Genomic DNA, 18,207 nt, shown 5'->3' with positions numbered 1-18,207 from the left:
CAATTTCTCTGCATCCTCACCAACACTTGTTGTCTTTTGTGTGAGGTGATATCTCACTGGGTATTTATCGAAAAGAAGTGAAATCAGCATCTCAAAGAGATATTATATTAGCACACCCACATTCACTGCAGCATAGCCAAGACGTGGAAACAACCTCAAGGTCCACCGAGGAATGAAGGGACTAAAAAATTCGGACTTACAATGCAATATTATTCAGCTTTAAAAAACGAAGGACTCCTGCAATGTGTAACAACATGGACGAGCCTGGAGGACATCACGCTGAGTGAAATAAGCCAGACGCAGAGGGACAAATACTGAACGATTCTACTTACATGAGGGATATAAGACAGTCAAACTCATAGAAGCAGAGAGCGGAATGGTGGTTGCCAGAGGCTGGGGGGATGGGGAATGGGGTTCCATGGGTATAAGGTTTCAGCTGAGCAAGATGAATAAGTTCTAGCGATCTGCTGTACGACCCTGTGCCTGTAAACAGCAATACACCATTGTGCGCTTGAAAATCTGTTCAGAGAGTGGATCTTACGTTAAGTGTTCTTATCAAAATAAGATAAGGGCTTCCCTGGTGGCGCAGTGGTTGAGAGTCCGCCTGCCGATGCAGGGGACACGGGTTCATGCCCCAGTCCGGGAAGATCCCACATACCACGGAGTGGCTAGGCCTGTGAGCCATGGCCGCTGAGCCTGCGCGTCCGGAGCCTGTGCTCTGCAAGGGGAGAGGCCACAACAGTGGAAGGCCCGCGTACCGCAAAAAAACAAAAACAAAAACAAAAACAAAATAAGATAAAAAAATTTTAAAGTAGCATAAAATTTAAAAAAAAATTCAAAATCAGATAATGTTAAAACTCTTCAGTTCCTCCAATGGCTCCCATCTCTTTGACATCAGTATCCGAACCCCCTGCGGTGGCCTGGCCATTACCTCTGGCCTCTGACCCTTCACCCTTCTGCTCCCCTCACTGCTCCCTCTGCTTCAGCCATACTGACCTCCTGGCTGCCTCTGGAACAAGCCAGGCTGTTTGCTAGGACTGTTTCCTCTTCCCGGTGACACTGCCGCCGCGGCTCCTCAGAGGGGCCTTCTGGCCACCTACCTAAAACGTCCACCTCCCCTGTCCTGTGGCCTGCTGTGCTCGTCTACGAGCTCTCGTCACACCAGACGGTGGACTGTAGGTCTACTGGGTCACCGGTCCCCTCTGGCCTCTCCCATTAGGGCAGAAGTGCTACCAAGGTGGGGCCTCAGGCTGCACGCCTCCCAGAGTCACCATCCAGCTTGTGGCAACAGACATGGTGCTCTGAGCTGTGTAGGGCAGAGGCCCTGCGGGGACGAGGCATCCTGTGCTTTTGTTCACTGTTACGTCCCCAGATACTAGAATAAGAGCTGGCAAAGGGCCGCTCACCACTGCCTGTTTTGGTATGGCCTGCGAGCTAAGAGCACTTTTTACATTTTTAAATAACTGAAAAAAAATCAAATGGATGACCTTTCGTGACACATGAACATTCTGTGAAATTCACATTCTGATGCCCAGAATCAAGTTTTATTGGAACACAGCCATGCTGGTCGTTTCTTTATGTATCGCCTGTGGGTGCTTTCATGCAGAGTTGAGTAGTTGTGACAGAGACCCTGCAGCCTGCAAGGCCTCATACCGTATTTACTATCTGGCCCTTCGCAGAACACGTTTGGGGAGTGTTGGCCTGGGACGTCCAATGGCACCTAGTGGGCGACCAATGAATGGGGTCTGCTGATTTTTTCTGGACTGACCGCGGTCAGGGTCCTACCCCTCCCTCAGAAGCCCAAGGAGGGCCTTTGGCATGAGGTTACTCCGACCCCAATGAACTGTTACTGGAAACCTCCTTTTCACTGGGGTTTGACGAGAGAAAGCCGAGAAGGAGTCCTCTGCAAACCTGGCCTTCGGGCACATCGGCCCCATCGGCTTCACTGAGCCGCAGAAGATCATCTGGCTTCATCACGGCCACCCCGGTAGCGCGGTGTCTCTGAGTTGTCCACGGCTGTTCCCTCATTGTCTCATCCTGAGCGATACAGCAAAGACCCGGGAGAAAGCAGTGTTCCTGCCCCGACAGATGGGGAATCTGAGGCGACAGTCTCCCCTCAGCCACCTCCATCCGGAAGCCATCTGTCCAGAGTCTCTGGCTCCCTGCAAAGACTGATGGGTAAAGACGGGTTGCTGCGTCCAAGGACGGTTGCCTTTTCATCAGAAACCTCCTCCGGTCCGTCCTCACTCCTAATACTGGAGCCACTGCCCCTGCCACGTGCACGTGCTTGCAAACCTGCAGCCGGTCAGCTGACTGAAAAGGGAGAGCCCTTGCTCATCACTCATCGGAGGACCACCGGCCCACTCAGCGGCTCGGGCCTGGAGCCCCCGCTACGGTGGCCCCCAACCCCCCTCTCAGTGACTGCTTTCCGTGGAACCTCTCCGTTTTCCTCTCTCATTCTTCACCTGGACTGCAGTCACTCCACTGGCTTTACCTGGCACAGCAAAGAGTGAGGAGGTGTCAGAGGCACCCTGGTAACCAGTGGGGCCTCTCTTGAGATGTTTTTTTTTTTTCTCTTGAGGCATTTTAACTCAAGATGAAAGGAGGCTGGTGGCCTATGAGGGCCTTTGGAGAGAGCATGTTGACATTTAATTGTTCCCAGTATAATGAGGCATTGCCTGCTTAGAATGCCTCCTACAGGTCAAATGGTCTTTATTGGGAAAGCTACCTCTGCCCCTCACCAGGGTTGGTGTGTCCTCTGTGGCCGGGGCCCCCCGCGGAAGGTGTGGTCCAGGAAGGCTTCTCTGAGGAAGAGGCATTTAGGCTGAGATCTGGAGAGGGAAGAGGTGAGGTGGAGTTTGCAGTGGGAGCAACAATGCAGGGGGCTGGGACGAGCAGGAGGGAGAGGCTGAGGCACACGGGGCCTTGTCTGAAGACCAGAGTGAGACCTCTAGGGCTGGGCAAGGGGTGGTCACCCTACAGGCGGGCCTTCCACTCTTCTCAATGCCACCACCACTGCCTTGCTACAGCCGACAGCCAAACACATTCGCCGTACCCTACCCCTCTCTGCACCAGGGGTTTCATATTCACAGTCCCATGTCAGCCAACAACCCTATGAGGATAGGGTACGAGTATCTGTGTCCATTTTACAGATGAGGAAGCTGAGGCACTAGGAAGTCAGGGTCACACCACTAGCAAAGACAGAACCAGGATTCAAAACCCAGTGTCAGCAGATCTTCCGATGGAAAAGCTTCTTCCAGCCCAGGCCACCCTGGGCCTTCCATCCAACATGGTTTCATTTCCATGGAACTCTGGGAGGTCCGGCTGGAGTGCCTGGAGGCTCTTGGGTGATTCTGGAGCCTAAGGAAGGGACAGGAGGCCTAGGCAACTGTGGGAGGTAAGGGGGGCCACTGGGGGCTGGGCCACCTGGGTGGGGAACGTGGGCGGGGGTGGGGTCCGGTGGCTTGGCGGCTGCAGTGAGCGCGGGGGCTCTGGGAGGAAAGAGGGGCGCTGCGGGATTAGAAACAACCTGCTCGGAGGCCAGGCTTGGGGGCCGATGGGGTAGAGGACCCCGCCTGACCTCACCGCATCTCACTCCTGGGGGCTGTGAGTGGATGGTCCGCAGATCCGCGTTTTCCTCCTGAAAACATGTCACCTTTCCAACTGCTTCCTCCCAGAGGCTGGCAGTGAAGCAGATGAGTCACAGGGGCAAGGTATCCGTGCAGAGCACACCAATCCGGGGGTTCTAGACTCTTCCTTTTCCCTGAAGGTGCTGGGCCGCAGGGACTGGAGGCATGGGGATCGGAGGAGGAGCCCTTCAGCAAGCCAACATTTCACATCGATCCCCTCGTAACTTTTCAGACTTCAAGCCATGAGGAATTGTGTCCTTAGGGATATTCAACTTCCGGCATCCTGTCAGCTGAAGTCTGGGTGACGCTGAGTTCGGCAAAATGACAAACAGTGCGTACATCTGCGTGCGGACGTGTAAGTGTATGTGTCTGTCTGTTTACACACATACCTACTTCCCCTCCCCTCCCCTCCCCACTTGGCTTCCTCACTGCCCTCAGAGCTGGAGCTCAAATCCCTCCTGAGCGGAGGGAAATCCGGCTGTCATGGTTTCCAGAAAGGGAACGCAATCTCCATATGGGGTGTAATTACATCTTAGCTTTCTGCAGAAGAATAGTTTACGGTTTAAATGCTATTAATTGTAAGCTGTTTTGTTCCACGGGAAGTTGTTCGTTGATAACTACCCAATTAGGGTTATTTTGCAATTAGTCTATTCACAGAGAATTTATTGCAAAAGGGGAAGGCTGTGGTGCAGTAAATGAAGGCACTTCCCCGGGCTGGTGTGCCAAGGCTCAGACGCCCATCTTATTACCCAGCTCCCAGCTCCCTGGAGGGTGTGCCACTTTGGCGGACACAGCAGAGGCCACAGGGAATCCCCCAGGCTGCACAGCCATGCTGGAGGTGTCTCAGCGGGACCAGGACAGGCCACATCAGCCCGCTCGCTCCCCCATCAACACCCACCCTTCTCCTTGCAACTGTACTGATGGTGGAGAGAGACAGCCTGCGGGCTCAGGACATCCCCAAGCTCGGACCGTTTAGGCTAAAGTGAAACCTTCTGCCTCCTGAAGAGGGAAAGGCTCTCGGGAGGACTCAGGCTCTGTATTCCTGAGATACGATACCAGCCCTGCCATCTACTAGCCATGCACCTGTGACCAAGGACTAAACCTCGTTGAGCCCCCATTTCATCATCCATTAAACGGGTCGATAAGAGACCGACCTCATAGGGCTGGTGTGAGGATACAGTGGGATGGGAGGCACAGTGCTGGAGGTATTACTACACAGATCTGGTACCTTGCAGGGATCAGCCCACTAAGGCCCATGGGCCACATCCCACCCGCAGCCTGTTTTTGTAAATTGAGTTTTATTGGAATAACCAAGTGCATTTGCAATCTATTGTCCTGGCTGTTTTTGAGACATAATGGCAGAGTTGAGGAGTTGCGACAGAGACGGCACAGCCTACAAAGCCTCAAATATTTACTCTGGCCCTTTACAGAAAAAGTGTGTTGACCCTTGGTACACAGCGAGGACCCACTGTCATTCTCACGGAAAGACATTCAGCTCAGGCCTCCGCCAGGCCATGCACTGGCTAAGAAAAAGACTTTGGAAACATCTCCACTTATTTATTCTGCCACAATCTGCCAAGTCGTGTCAAGAGTATGACGGGGACCCCGGGACTGCTTAGACAAGGTTTAAAATGCAAGAGAGAAGCAAACCTTTTCTTTTTAGACCTTGCTATCGAAAAGAGAGTATAGTACAGATACATGTTTCCAACAGAAAACTTAAAAAATACAGATGAACTTGAGTAATGAGTTGAAGCTGTCCCCACTGCACCCCACGCAGAGGGCCACGTGAAGGGCTTGCCGTGGACACCTCCAAGCCTCTTTACACACTTATCCACGTGGCCATCCCCCACCTGAGCCACACCCTCCGTTCTGCGACCAGCGGTCAACAGAGAAGCATGTGTGAGAGGTGAGGAGGCCTGAATTTTAGCCCAAGTTCAGCCTCTAACTGATTAGGTGACCTTGTTGATAAGTCTCCTCTCCTCTATGGACCTCGTTTCTTACCTGTCCAGTGGAGAGACGGAATTAGGATTTCTCTAGGGGTGATCTAGTCCCCTTTTCCTTGGGAGCCATTCTTACCATGCACATCCTTCTCTCGAGAGAGATGGGGGGTTGAGGAAGCACTAGGCATCTTCCTGCCTGGCTTCCAAATCCTCCAATGTTGGGGGAACTGAGAGCCCCCTGCCCCCACCCTGCCTCTTGGTCCAGCTCTGTTGTCACCTTTCCTGATGCTCTGACCTTCTGTCTCGACAAAGAGGCGGACCCAGCCGCTGGGACCATGGACCCATTCCTCTTCCACGCGTGGACCCTGTCCCTGCCCCATGCAGGTCTTTCCACGTGTCCTCCCCCAACCCCTGCCCTCAGGACCTCTGGGTTGTCCCATGGTCGGGGACCTTCTCTCTCCACTTGAGAGTGAACTAAAGCATTTGGTAGTATCTGAATTTAGAAGCAACAAGGAGGTATTTTGAACGCTTGACCATTTAGTGAGGGATAGCGGGGTACCCCTTGCACTGATTATGGCCGATGAGAATGAGGGGTGACCAAGAGCAAATTGGGAAACGGGCCGCAAGGGAAGACCAGGTGGGAAGACCCTTCGAGCATTTAATGCAGGGCACTCCCTGGACAGATAAGGAAGATGGAACCAGCGAGCGGAAAGGGCTTTTCCTATCAGTTCATGGCTGAACTCAACTAGAACACAATCTCTCCATTTCAAATGCATCCCTCCCTGTCTGTTCCCAATGACACTGGCTCTTTCTTTGTAGAAAGTGTCTTTTGGATGCAGTCCGCCCTCTGCATGGAGAAAACCACTGGACGAACTAATTCACAAACTATTTGGGATGTAACGTCTTCTGCAAGGAAAAATAAAATCTACTGGCTAACAATGAGCTTATGTGGGGATGAGGGTACATGGGTGAAACAGCAGTGACCACCACGAGTTAACTGTAGCTAGATGACGGGAACATGAAGGTTCTCCCTACTCTGAGGTGGGTTTGAAATTTTCTGCCATAACATATTTCTTTTTTTTAAGAAGGGATCTTGACAAAATATGACCTAACCCAGGATGGCAGTATCTCTATCTCAGGATGTCTCTACCTGCAGGCTTGTAAGGCCACTTACAAGCCACGTGACCTTAGGGAAGCTGTTTTACGTCTCTCACGTGTAAAAAAGTTATGCTCACGATGACGGTGCTAGCCTCACTGGGCGGTGGGTGAGATGAGCTGATTGAACGCAAAGTGCCCGTGCTGTGCCCGGGACACAGTGAGCACTTGGTAATTGTTATTACCCCCCTTTCACACGCACTGGAAAAGGTGAAACCTGCCAGCAAGGAATACGTGTCAGAGGCGTGAGGTGAGATGCAGAGATGCACGGTGATGCCTCACCTGTGCAAAACTGTCCCCCCCCCAGTTTCTGAGGACCCTCCCCTGTGCTCGTGAACGCCGCTGTTACAGCTCTGACTCGCACTGCATCGCAGCAAGAGGTCTGATTTATCACTGGTCATCAGCACAGAGAATAGGGCCCAGCACAGGGCAGGAGGGAGGGAGGGAGAGAGAAGACGGGAAGGAGGGAGAAAATAAGGAAGGAAGGAATTTTAGGTGGAGGAAAATGGGAAGGATGTTTTCCAGAGCCTCCAACGTCAATGCAACCAACTAGAAACCTTTCAAATCTTATTCAATTACAGTAACATTGGTGTCAATTTTAATCCCAATATTCTGCTGAGACAGAAAACAAACCATATCAATACCATTGCCTCCTACGACTTCCACATTAGCCCCGACTGCACTGTATTTTATCCTTGGCCACCAAAGCAACAGGTTAAAGCTGTAACAAAAGGTAATTTGATTTTGCAAAACTTTTCTCACACGAGACTTCTGAATTCAGGGAGGCCCAAAACAAAAGATCTCCTGTCTTCATCTGGGGTTTGAAAACTAGGGCGGTTATTCTGAGAAGGTCTGAGAATGTGAGCAGAACGCGGCTGGGACTTACCTTCGAGGGGGCAGAACCGAGTGACCTTCTCGGGCATCAGTAGCCCAAGCTTGTGGCGGCAGTAGGTCTCCCCGATCTCCTGGCGGCAGTGCTTGGACTTGGAGCGGGACAGGGCGGAGATGGCCTCCTTACCCGAGATGTCACACTTGAGGGGCCGGTCAGACTTGATCTCGGGGGAGCTGCCCCCACTCTTCCGGGCGTGGGGCTGTCTGGGGGCATCCTTCCCTCGGCTGCCGTTGACCGGGGCTCTCGCACCAGGAGGCAGCACCTCGTTGGTACCTTTCCCTGGGGACAGATGCCCCTTCCCCTTCTCCTCCTGCCCCAGCTTCCTCTTCAGAAGCTCCTTCTGTCCTCTCGGGGGCTTCTTCGTCAACTCGGGCTGGTGCTTTTGCTTTTGAGTCCTGGGTGCGAAGTTGCTGTTGTCCACGTTCTCAAAATCCTTGGGTACAGAGTTCTCATTGTTGCTGTCTGTTCGCACTTTCTCTTTTGGCCGGTGAGAGAAGTAGCCATCCTGGAGAAGACAGGAAGGAAACACAGAAGAGAAACTTGACTTTGCCATCACGCTAAGCAGGCTGGCCCTGGAGGGTGGGGCACATAGGTTTGGAAGTCTGGGCCCTGGTTCCACGCCCTGCCTTTGCTACGAGCTTAATGTTAGACCTCGTGTTAGGTTTTTCTCTTTGAACCTCAGTTTCCCAACCTGGAAACAGAAGATGTTCCAACTAGAAAATAAAGCTTTTGCAAGCTCTAACGTGCTACGACTATGATCCTCAATGCTTGTTATTAACCACACCCCCTTTTCATATAAGTCTCCTTGGTTGTCTCTGCTACTGGAATCTGGACAGTTTGTTCCAAGCTTCCTGCTTAAATTCTAGCAGCAAGCACTGTGATGGTTTATTTAATGGCTAGAAATGCCATAATAAAGCTATAAGGGGAGAAAATATTGGTAGGCTAGTATATAATTTACATTGCCTTTAGGACATGCTCGTAGATCTATGCCCGTAAGAGAAATCAGACCGTGCCACAGTGAATTCTGAGGGGGAGGCATCACCGGCTATCTTGAGGGGAATATGCCCTTTATAGGACAATCCTAGGCAAGGATCCTACAGTGAGTCCCAGGGGGATGAAAACTTGTGACAGTCTTATGTTTGAGCTTTGACTCTTGATGTCTGTACCTAGAGCAGAACTGATTAAGTCACGAGGTGGGGGGGCAGGGTGTCAAGGGAAAGGCCAAGAATCATTCTGGAGAAAATGAGTCTTTCTGGGAAGGCGGGCACCCCAAACTCAGCTTCTCCATGGGTAGGTGGGCCCTGGCCATTTTGATCTCGGATCAAATGCACTGGTCAACCACCATCCTGCATCACTTCCAAAACACATTGCTTTTGCTTAGAGCCCATTATCAAGGCCTTAACCTGAAAGAGAATCCACTGTCCCAAAGCTAGTCAGAGGGGACACAGAGGCCACAGAGAACGCTAATTGACTCCATAAATCTACACCCATTGCTCTAGAAACACACTGGCAATGAGTAGCAATTCTGAGGGCAGACATCCTCGTGCATTTTCCTGAATGTGCCGATTCAAGGTTCTCAAGGAAGAGGGTGGTGGAGAGCAGTGGAGGTAGTGCTGGTGCCCAGGATCGGCTGACGTGCAGCTGACACTGAGCGTGGCTCCTCCTTCAGCAGGTCTGCCAACTACTGCCCTCCCCGAACCAAATCCTGCCCGCCATTTGTTTTTGTAAATAAAGTTTTATTGAAACACAGCCACGCCTGTTCATTTATGGACTGTCTGTGGCTGCTTTCCTGCTACAACAGCAGAGGTGAGTGGTTGCCATAGAGACTGGTCTGCAAAGCTTAAAATATTTCTAGCTGGCCCTTTAAGAAAAAGTGTGCAGACCCCAGCTCTCCAAGAACTGTGAGTTTAGAAGGTTCCCCCGGGCTTGGTTTGATTGCCCTTGTCTCCAATGTCCCCATTTGGCCCAGCAACATGTCTGCCCTCTTCTTGCCTTTGTCCCATCTCCCCTAGCATCAAGCACCAATTTCAAGAGGCCGTAAGAATGAAGACTACACTGAGATACCTCGTGGCCATTCTGTAAGTTGATGTTACTTTTATTCTCATTTTGCAGGTACTGGGCATCAGTGACTTATCCAAGGTAACTCAGCTGGTTGGTGGTGAAGCTGGGATTCAAGCCAGATAGACTGCAGACCCCATGCCCTAGGCTACCAGCTCCACCAGCCACTTCCAGGAAGCCGCAGAGCCCTTCTGATCCCCATCACTCTGTCCCCTTAAGCACTGCAGCCTGGCTCCCTTCCCATCCACTCCCACCCAGCTAAATGGACCTGGGATAGGCATGTCATCTCCAAATAGCCGTGTCAAGGCTGCTCAGTGGCCATTAGGTGGCAGGGAGTCACAGAGAGGGAGAGGACAGTAAGGAGGGGCCACGAAGCACCAGGAGCTTGAGGTGGCAGGGGCTGAGAGGCAATGGGTAGGAAGAAGGAAACAAGGAGAGGCCGAGGGAGAGTGGAGTCTGTGACGGGTCCTGGAGTGGCTACTGGCCATACACAGGAGCAGCTATTACATGCTGGTCTGTGAAGGGGAACTTCTGGTTCTGACACCCGTTTCCAGTCTTTCTTACCTCTCCACGTATCTTGCAAGAAATCCCCCTCAGTGAGGGGCCATTCCTCTGTTCTTATAAACAAACCACATTGATATTCCTCTTTTCCCTTCTTTCTGTCCAGAGGCCCTTGAAGAATCCCAAGCAGCCTCTCAGATGCATTTTCTGAGCACTCGCTGTCAGCAGGCACCATATGCAAATGACACACAGGTATTACTTACTGGATACCAACAGTCGTCCCATAAGGGGTACCCTCCTCCCTATTCTACAGAAAGAGGCGCCAAGGCTTGTTGCTTTAACACTCTCAGGCACGGGCACGTATCAAGTGCCAGGCACTGTGCCAAGCCCTTCCATGTTTAACCTTCAGAAGTAACTTTCAAGACAGGTATTACCATTCCCCCATCTTACAAAAGAGGGACAAGGGGGACTTGGGGATGTTCAGTGATTTGCCCGACATCATTTAGGGGAGGCTGTGAACGCGTACCCGTTTAATTCTAAAACCTGCTATAGTTTCGTGCCTCTTCTGTTTGGCTGAGAGGTCAAGGGAGGAGCATTTAGCTCCCCCCTCTCTGTGGGGGAATGGATGGGGTATCTCTCTCTTTGCTCATATTAGCCTAGGTTGGGATGGAGCTGGATGGGGGGATGGTATTCAATAAAGCCCTTGACAAATATTCCAGTTCTCTTCCTTCTAGGCACATGATACAATTGTACTTCCCATCCCCTGCAAATGAGGCACAGCCAATCAACCTGCCGTGGCCAAGACCAGTGACTCGGGCCAGGGCACAGTTTGCCATGTCCCTCCTTCCCCCATAGCATCCAGCCACACTCCTGATGGTGAAGGCCCTGCATTCCTGAGTGAGGCCAGGGTGGAGGATAGACTCCACCAACCCTCCATGGGCAGAATAAACCTCTGCTGTTGTCACTAAGGTTTGGGGATCTTTGTTACTGCAGCATAGTCTAGCTCATCCGGTTTGGGGATCTTTGTTACTGCAGCATAGTCCAGCTCATCCTGATTAATACAGGAGCCAACCTGATCTGCTTTCTTCCCCTTAGCTGCCCTCAGATACAGGAGCCAGTTTATTATCATTTTTTTGTTCGATGACTCCTGCTGCCTGAGAATAAGAATTTAAATTCTGTCCCTAAGCCTGTTTTCTAGAAGTTAACAAGAAGGCAGAGAGTTGAGCAGAAAGGCCTCTGCCCTCACAGCCATCTGCATCCTCTCTCATCAAACACATCCTCAGTACTGTTCCTGGGTTGTTCTCTTTCCTCATCATGAACTGACGATCACCAGTTTGTCCCCCAAGCAGAAAACCTCCATAAAACCACTAATTTCAAAAGCTCACGTTCTCTACCACCTTCTGGCAGAAGTTCTCCAAGCAACACCAGTCGCAGGAAGCACTGCAATCAACGAAGCTAATGTGGCCATCAGAGAACGGCTGGCTCCTCTGGTTAATTTGTGATATCAGGACCAGGCGCCACCATCAATTCTAACAGGACTCCTGATTAATAAGCATTGTCTACTTAGAGACACCCCCGCGATGGGGATGGTGAGCTCACGGTGGCCCCTTGGCCTTCCGCCTGGCCCCAGGTGCTACTCCGCTGCCAATCAAAAGATTCGAGTGTAAGAGAAAAGGGCAATATTTTGACTTCTGGAATGAAGAGCTCACAGATATTCGATAGCTTCCAGAAAAGCCACTGAGCCATAGTCAGTGAGAACCAGGCATCACCCAGAGGCCTGGGATGATCTGTCACGCTGAATCAGGGTTGCTTCCTACAATAGCTGATGAGTTCTCCTACACCTTCCCTCCAGAGTTTTCTTTCTTTTCTTGTACATTTTATTTTATCGTGGCAAGAACACTTAACATGAGCTCTACCCTCTTAACAAACGTTTTAAGTGCGCAATACAGTATTGCTACCTACAGACACAAGGTAGTACAGCATCTCTCTAGAATGTATTCATCCTGTGTAACTGAGACTTTATGCCTGTTGCTTAGCAATTCCTCATTTCCCCTCCCACAACCCCTGGCAACCACCATTCTACTCTCCGAATTTCTGAGTTCGGCTGTTTTAGATTCTCATGTAAGTGGATCAAGCAGCATTTGTCTTTGTCTGTCTGGCTTATTTCACTCAGCATCACACCCTCCGGGTTCATCCGTGGCATCACATACGGCAGGATTTCCTTCTTTTTCAAGACTGAATAATATTCCATTGTACGTCTATGTCACATTTTCTTTATCCATCCATCCCTCGATGGGCATGAGATATCACCTTACCTTCCCTCTAACTCTTCACCTGCTCGCCAAGAGGCAAACGGGTCTCAGCTTTTCTCTTCTTCCCCTGGAGAATCAAGATCCAGACATCCAAACCCAGGCTCCCTTCCCTGTAAAAACCAACCTTGGGAGGTTTCCAGGCAAATACATGCGAGATGACTATCATATCCTCAGCACCCATGTCCCCTCATACTCTGGCCCTTCACACACCTTGTGTCTCTAATCCTCTCGATTAGAGGATGCTGTTGCCCATTAGAGGATGCTGTTCACATGCTGTTGCCCAGTGAAGCAACAGCATGAGCCCTAATGAAGGGGAGGAAAGTAAGGCACAGGGAGGTTAAATAACCTGACCAAGGAATGAATGTGATGCTAGAAATGACATGATTCAAATTCTGCATGCCTCAGTTTCCTCATCTGGAAAATGGGGATGTGAAAATAATACTTATGTCATGGGTATTTGGTGAGGATGAATGTATGTCAAAACTTCCAGAATGTGCCCACCACACCCAAAGCAGGAGAAACAATGAGCAAAGAAGTTTCCCTACTAATCAACACCGGGCCTCCACCACCTCACCCCTGATGGTCTCCACCTGGAGGACAGATCCGTTAGTATTTCTTCATTGTGATCGGCAGCTGTGTCCCCTTTATTCTTAAGCAATCCAACACTCTCACCTTGGGTTATTTATGCAAATGCAACCCTTTGACTTATTTTATTTTAATGTACTTATTGCAATGATTGCACATTCAAATGTTTGCATGCGAGCTCCAAAACTCTAATTGCTCTGCTGTTGCCTTACCCCTAAGCTGTTGCTAGAATCCATTTTTATTCTGGAGAAATAATTAAATGCAATAATGTCCTCTATTCCCATTCAACCTTGGGCATGTTTAGAGTCAATTTCAATCAGGTAGAAATATGCCAAGCACAAGATGGTTTCGTGAGGCAGGTTACATGACCCAGGCTGCTGTTTCAGAGACGCCTGGGTCTGCTCTGTCCTTCCTGGTTCTCTAACGTTCAGACTTCAGGATGGATCTCTCCTCACTTGATCAATTGAATCGGCCCAACCTCCTCCCCTGTACCCAGGTCCTGTTTCCGAGGGGTGGAGGTGGGCTGCTGTGTTTTCAAACTCTCCACTCATTGATAAACCTTTGCTCTTACTTTTGTGTAGAAAGAACACCGAACAAGAAAGGAGGAGACCTGGGTACTTGTCTTGCTTCAGCGACCATCAGATTTTCTCACCTGTAAAAGGACAGGTCCTGTGTGTGTGCTGCTGAACATTCTCTGAATTAACCGTTAATCGATACAATCGATGAACAAAGCTCTGCCATTTCAGATCATTGAGAAATAACTGATGGATTTTAGGGGACCAGGGACTGAGGGATAGATGGACGCTCCTAAGTGCATTGTCTTCTCCCTGCCTCATCCTGTGATCATTTTCTCCAGCAGCTCTTTGACCTGGGACAGACCATTTCATCTCCCTGCACCCTGATGTCCTCATCCATCCCAGGGGCTGAGGCTGGCATCTAACTCCCTGGAACTGAGAGAACAGATGAAGCACAGAACACAGTGATTGACACGTGCAAGGTGCTTACGAAACATGCATCTATTAGAAAATATGCATACAGTGCTGGCTCTGCCCCAGGCTCTGTTCCCAAGCCCTCTGCAGAGACTAGTTCATTTGATCCCCATGAGGACCCTATGAAGGAGATGCTATGTTATTCTCCCCGTTTTTTGGATGGGATCATGAAGGTTCAGAGAAGTTAAGTGACTAAATCCAGATCTAGGAAGTGGAGGAACCAGGATTCAAACCCAGGCAGTTGGGGTCCAGAGGCCACACCCGCCAACACTGCACCGCCTCTCTGCAGCTATGAGGAATAGAGATGGTGTCAGAGGGGAGCCCCGGCCAGGTGCGCTATGCAGGCGTGAGGGCGCCTGTCCCACCTGCTCACTCATCATGACCCGTTTAGGGCTTTCTTTTGTGCCATGTGGACACACTGCCAGCTGAGTAGCTGTTTGCTGTTGAACTCAGTGTCCGAGGCTTCATTCCAATCACCAAGGTGATCAAGGCCATTGAGAGGGGCACATGGGGGAGAAGCCCACACCTGCTTCCAGAAGGACTTCTGTGCCAGGGCAGTGGAATGGAGGAGGCGCAGTGTGCATGGCTGCACCCAATTAGGACATGCAATTACCGGGCTGCCAATGCAAATAGACCTCACAGAGGCCCGGCGCCCACCCGCCTGGCTCATTTGCATGCACAAAAAGTGGCAGGGCTGGCCAGAGCTTAGAAACCCGTGGTCTTTGCTGGGCACGGGCAGGCCAGGCTTTAACAGAACCCTCAATAATAAGCCTGGTGTAATTTAGCAAATTTAGTCATGTTAACGGGACGCCCAGCATGGGGTGAGGAGGGAGGGAGCTGGATGGATAGAGCTGGCTTGGAATCCAGCCTCTGCCCCTTAACCCTGAGATACAGAGGAAGAAGCTTAGCCTCTCACAGCCTCAGTTTTCTCATCTACAAAAAAAAGGGGGTAGGAAGACCTACTTTGCAAAGGTGCAGGAGAGATTAAATAATAGGGCACACTCATATTTAATTCTAGTTAACAACAGAACAATTAGCATGAGGCTTGATATGTACTCAGCACTCAATCAACATTCTTACCTGGCACCCCATCATTTGATGAGCAGACCTAAATCATTTGGAAAGGCAGGGTCGGGAGGTGAAGTGCGTTCAGATCCACCCGGCCTCTGCCACTTGCTCACTGAGTGACCCGGGGCACAGTACCTCACTTTGAGAGCCTCAGTCTCCCTCTCTGTAAAATGCGCATAATAACTAGTACCTACCTAACCGGGCTATTACAACAGCTCAAAGAGTTAATATGTGTAAAGCACTTAACATAAAGCCTAGAACTTAATAAATGTTAGCTACGATTGATTTAATTGGAATTAATGCTTACTGTGATGATCTAATGAGGTAGATCTCAAAGTGTGCTCTGGGGACTCCTGGGGGACCCTTTCAGGGGATCTTCAAGGTCACCATTTCCATCATAATTTGAAGATGTTATTTTCCTTTTTCTCATTCATCCTCTCACACAAGCACACAGTGGAGTTTGTAGAGGCTCCATGATGTGTGAAATCGCAACAGATTGAAAGCAGAAGCAAATGTGAGAATCCAGCTGTCTTCTATTAAGCCAGATATTACAGACTTGCAAAAATGTAAAACAATGCCTCTTTTCACGAAATTTGCTTTTGTTGTACAAAACATATGCATTTTTCATAAAATTTTTTACTTATATAGATAGGTAACGGGTTATGGTTAATTTTTTTTTTTTTTTTTTTTTTGCCGTATGTGGGCCTCTCACCGTTGCGGCCTCTCCCGTTGCGGAGCACAGGCTCCGGACGCGCAGGCTCAGCGGCCATGGCTCACGGGCCCAGCCGCTCCGCGGCATGTGGGATCTTCCCGGACTGGGGCACGAACCCGTGTCCCCTGCATCGGCAGGTGGACTCTCAACCACTGCGCCACCAGGGAAGCCCGGTTAATTTAAGTAAATCAATAAATAACCATTTTAAGAATGCCCTAGTTTCAATTTCAATATATAGCAAATAATTGATAGATATAACCTACATAAACAAAAGCTCTTTGGGGGTCTGAAATAATGTTTGAAAATATAAGGGGGTCCATGGAGACCACCAAGTTTGAGAATTGCTGAAATACTTGTCATCCGAAATATCTACTCATTGAGGAAATAAAAAGTTGAGGGCCTTTTTATGTTGGGTCTTTCCCTATACGCCAAGCCTGTGGAGTTACATTTTACTCTCACACACAATAAATACACACACACAGATAGAAATCTAGGGCAACTGGAAATGGGGTGCTGATAACTACTTTTATCTAGAAAGAGGCAGAACCCTGAAGCCCTGGCCCACCCTCTTGGGGGGAGAGTGACCTGCTGGCAAAGATTTCCCCTTTGACCAAACTCTAGCCCAGCCCCTCCGAGCCCCTCCTCAACCAGGTCTCAACCTTGGCCTGTAAAGACTGACATTTCAAGGACACAGCTCTTGCATGACGTGAGCCCCCCGCATAGCGCCTGCCTGAGAAAACTCAAGGCTGCTAATAGAATCTAGTTTGCTCCAGCCAACCCCCGACGACAGGGCCCCAGCATCCGTCCCAGCCTTTGTGGGAGGGAAGAGGACTAACCTGGAGAAGCGCCAGTCAGCAAACCCAGATGAGTTTCCTGGGGACAGAGCCCCCCCTTTCTGCTTTCTGTCATTTTTCACTTCCCTGACTCTACTGAGCCCCTGCTCACCCCCACACTATTCCCTCATGCTCCCTTTAAAAGACCCAGTCACGCTGTACAAATCACAGTGGAGTTCAGTTCACACTGGACCCTTCCCCCTAGTGCAACAGTACTTTGCAGATCAAAATCTGTCCTTACGGTCTTGTTTATCTCTGACACTGCCCAAGGCCACATGGTCTGGACCTCAACCCCATAATGCCGCGTCTTTGGGGCCTCAGCACAGGAGTCCAGACTTGACCCACGCTGTCCTTGCAGCCCACCAGGAGGATGTGACAGTGACAGTGACAATGAACAACCCAGCCTTGCTTCAACAACAAAGCCTTCTGGATTCCTCTAAGACGGACTTTCTTAACTATGATATTATGGACATTTGGGGACAGATCATCACAGCTCTCGTCCAGCCTGGCCCAGGTCCCCTTACCCACCCGCATGCCGCGAGCCTGCTCGAAACCAAGGACCCAGGATCTTCAAAGAACTCAACTTCAGAGCCTTGCCTCAAAGACCTCAGAGCCCTTAATGAATCCTGTAATTCCAGGGTCTTCCATGGAAGTGGGACCGCCCCCCACGGGGTGTTCTGAAAACATGTGATGCCATTTTGGTTGCCACAATGACCGGGGGTCGCTCCTGGAAGAGACTGGTGGCAGGACACCAGATCCCTGGCAATGCATGTTCCCAAAGCAGTAGGGAAGTGTCTCACATCCTGCAGGACTTCTGAATGTCTCTACATGTCACGTGGGTGAACAACTCATTTTTAATTTTGCAGGTCAGGAACCTAATACAAATTTACGTATGACAGAGCACTTTTGAATGCTTTTAATGTAACTGAATTTTCTAGGAAAGTAACTACCTTTAACTCAAGGGGAGATCCTACATCATACAGAATTTTAGTACGATTTCAAAAAAATCCTATCATCAACAGCCATGCAAGCTGTGTGTAACTGTAATTCTTGATGATTCAACATCCAGCACGGGAACTTTCCATGTGTCTTCCAGGCCCTCGACACTCAAAGTGAGGCTCGTCAGCCGGCAGCATCAGCATCCCTGGGAGTTTGTTAGAAATGCAGGATCTCAGGCCCCCACCTGGACCCACTGCATCTGCATTTTAACAAGACCCCCAGGGGGTTCATCTGCACATTACAGTTTGGGAGGTGCTAGTCTGGCGGTGTTGTGCCTGATCACTTACAGAATGAAATACACATTGTTTTTATTTTAAATTACTTTTATATATTCGTTATATTATTATCAGGGCAGTATAGTGATACGTTTCAGAGTTGTGAGTGTAAGTAGGTTATAACAAGTATGGATTTCATTTCATGAGAGACAAAAGGAACATTTTCAAAGATTTTTTGCAGGAAGAGGGGTTGGGTCCAATAGGGTTGAGAAGCACTGATTTATTCACTCTATGTACCTACCAGGCACGGCGGAGGCAA

The 18,207-nt window shown here is 50.0% G+C and overlaps 1 protein-coding gene across 2 annotated transcripts in view; it reads right to left on the bottom strand.

Annotated features, from left to right (window-relative positions):
* The window catches only part of XYLT1 (xylosyltransferase 1), a 312,287-nt gene that overhangs the window by 138,816 nt on the left and 155,264 nt on the right, over window positions 1–18,207 (bottom strand). For both annotated transcript variants that reach the window (XM_033416459.2, XM_004285733.3), the window contains exon 3: window positions 7,611–8,121. In XM_033416459.2, coding sequence (XP_033272350.1) covers window positions 7,611–8,121 — 511 coding nt within the window. The remainder of the gene's footprint in view (window positions 1–7,610; window positions 8,122–18,207) is intronic.

The sequence above is a fragment of the Orcinus orca genome, chromosome 16 (assembly GCF_937001465.1).
Source record: "Orcinus orca chromosome 16, mOrcOrc1.1, whole genome shotgun sequence".
NCBI classification, from domain to species: Eukaryota; Metazoa; Chordata; class Mammalia; order Artiodactyla; family Delphinidae; genus Orcinus; species Orcinus orca.
Note: the sequence above shows the minus strand (reverse complement) of the source record. Positions and strands in the feature narration are given on the sequence as shown.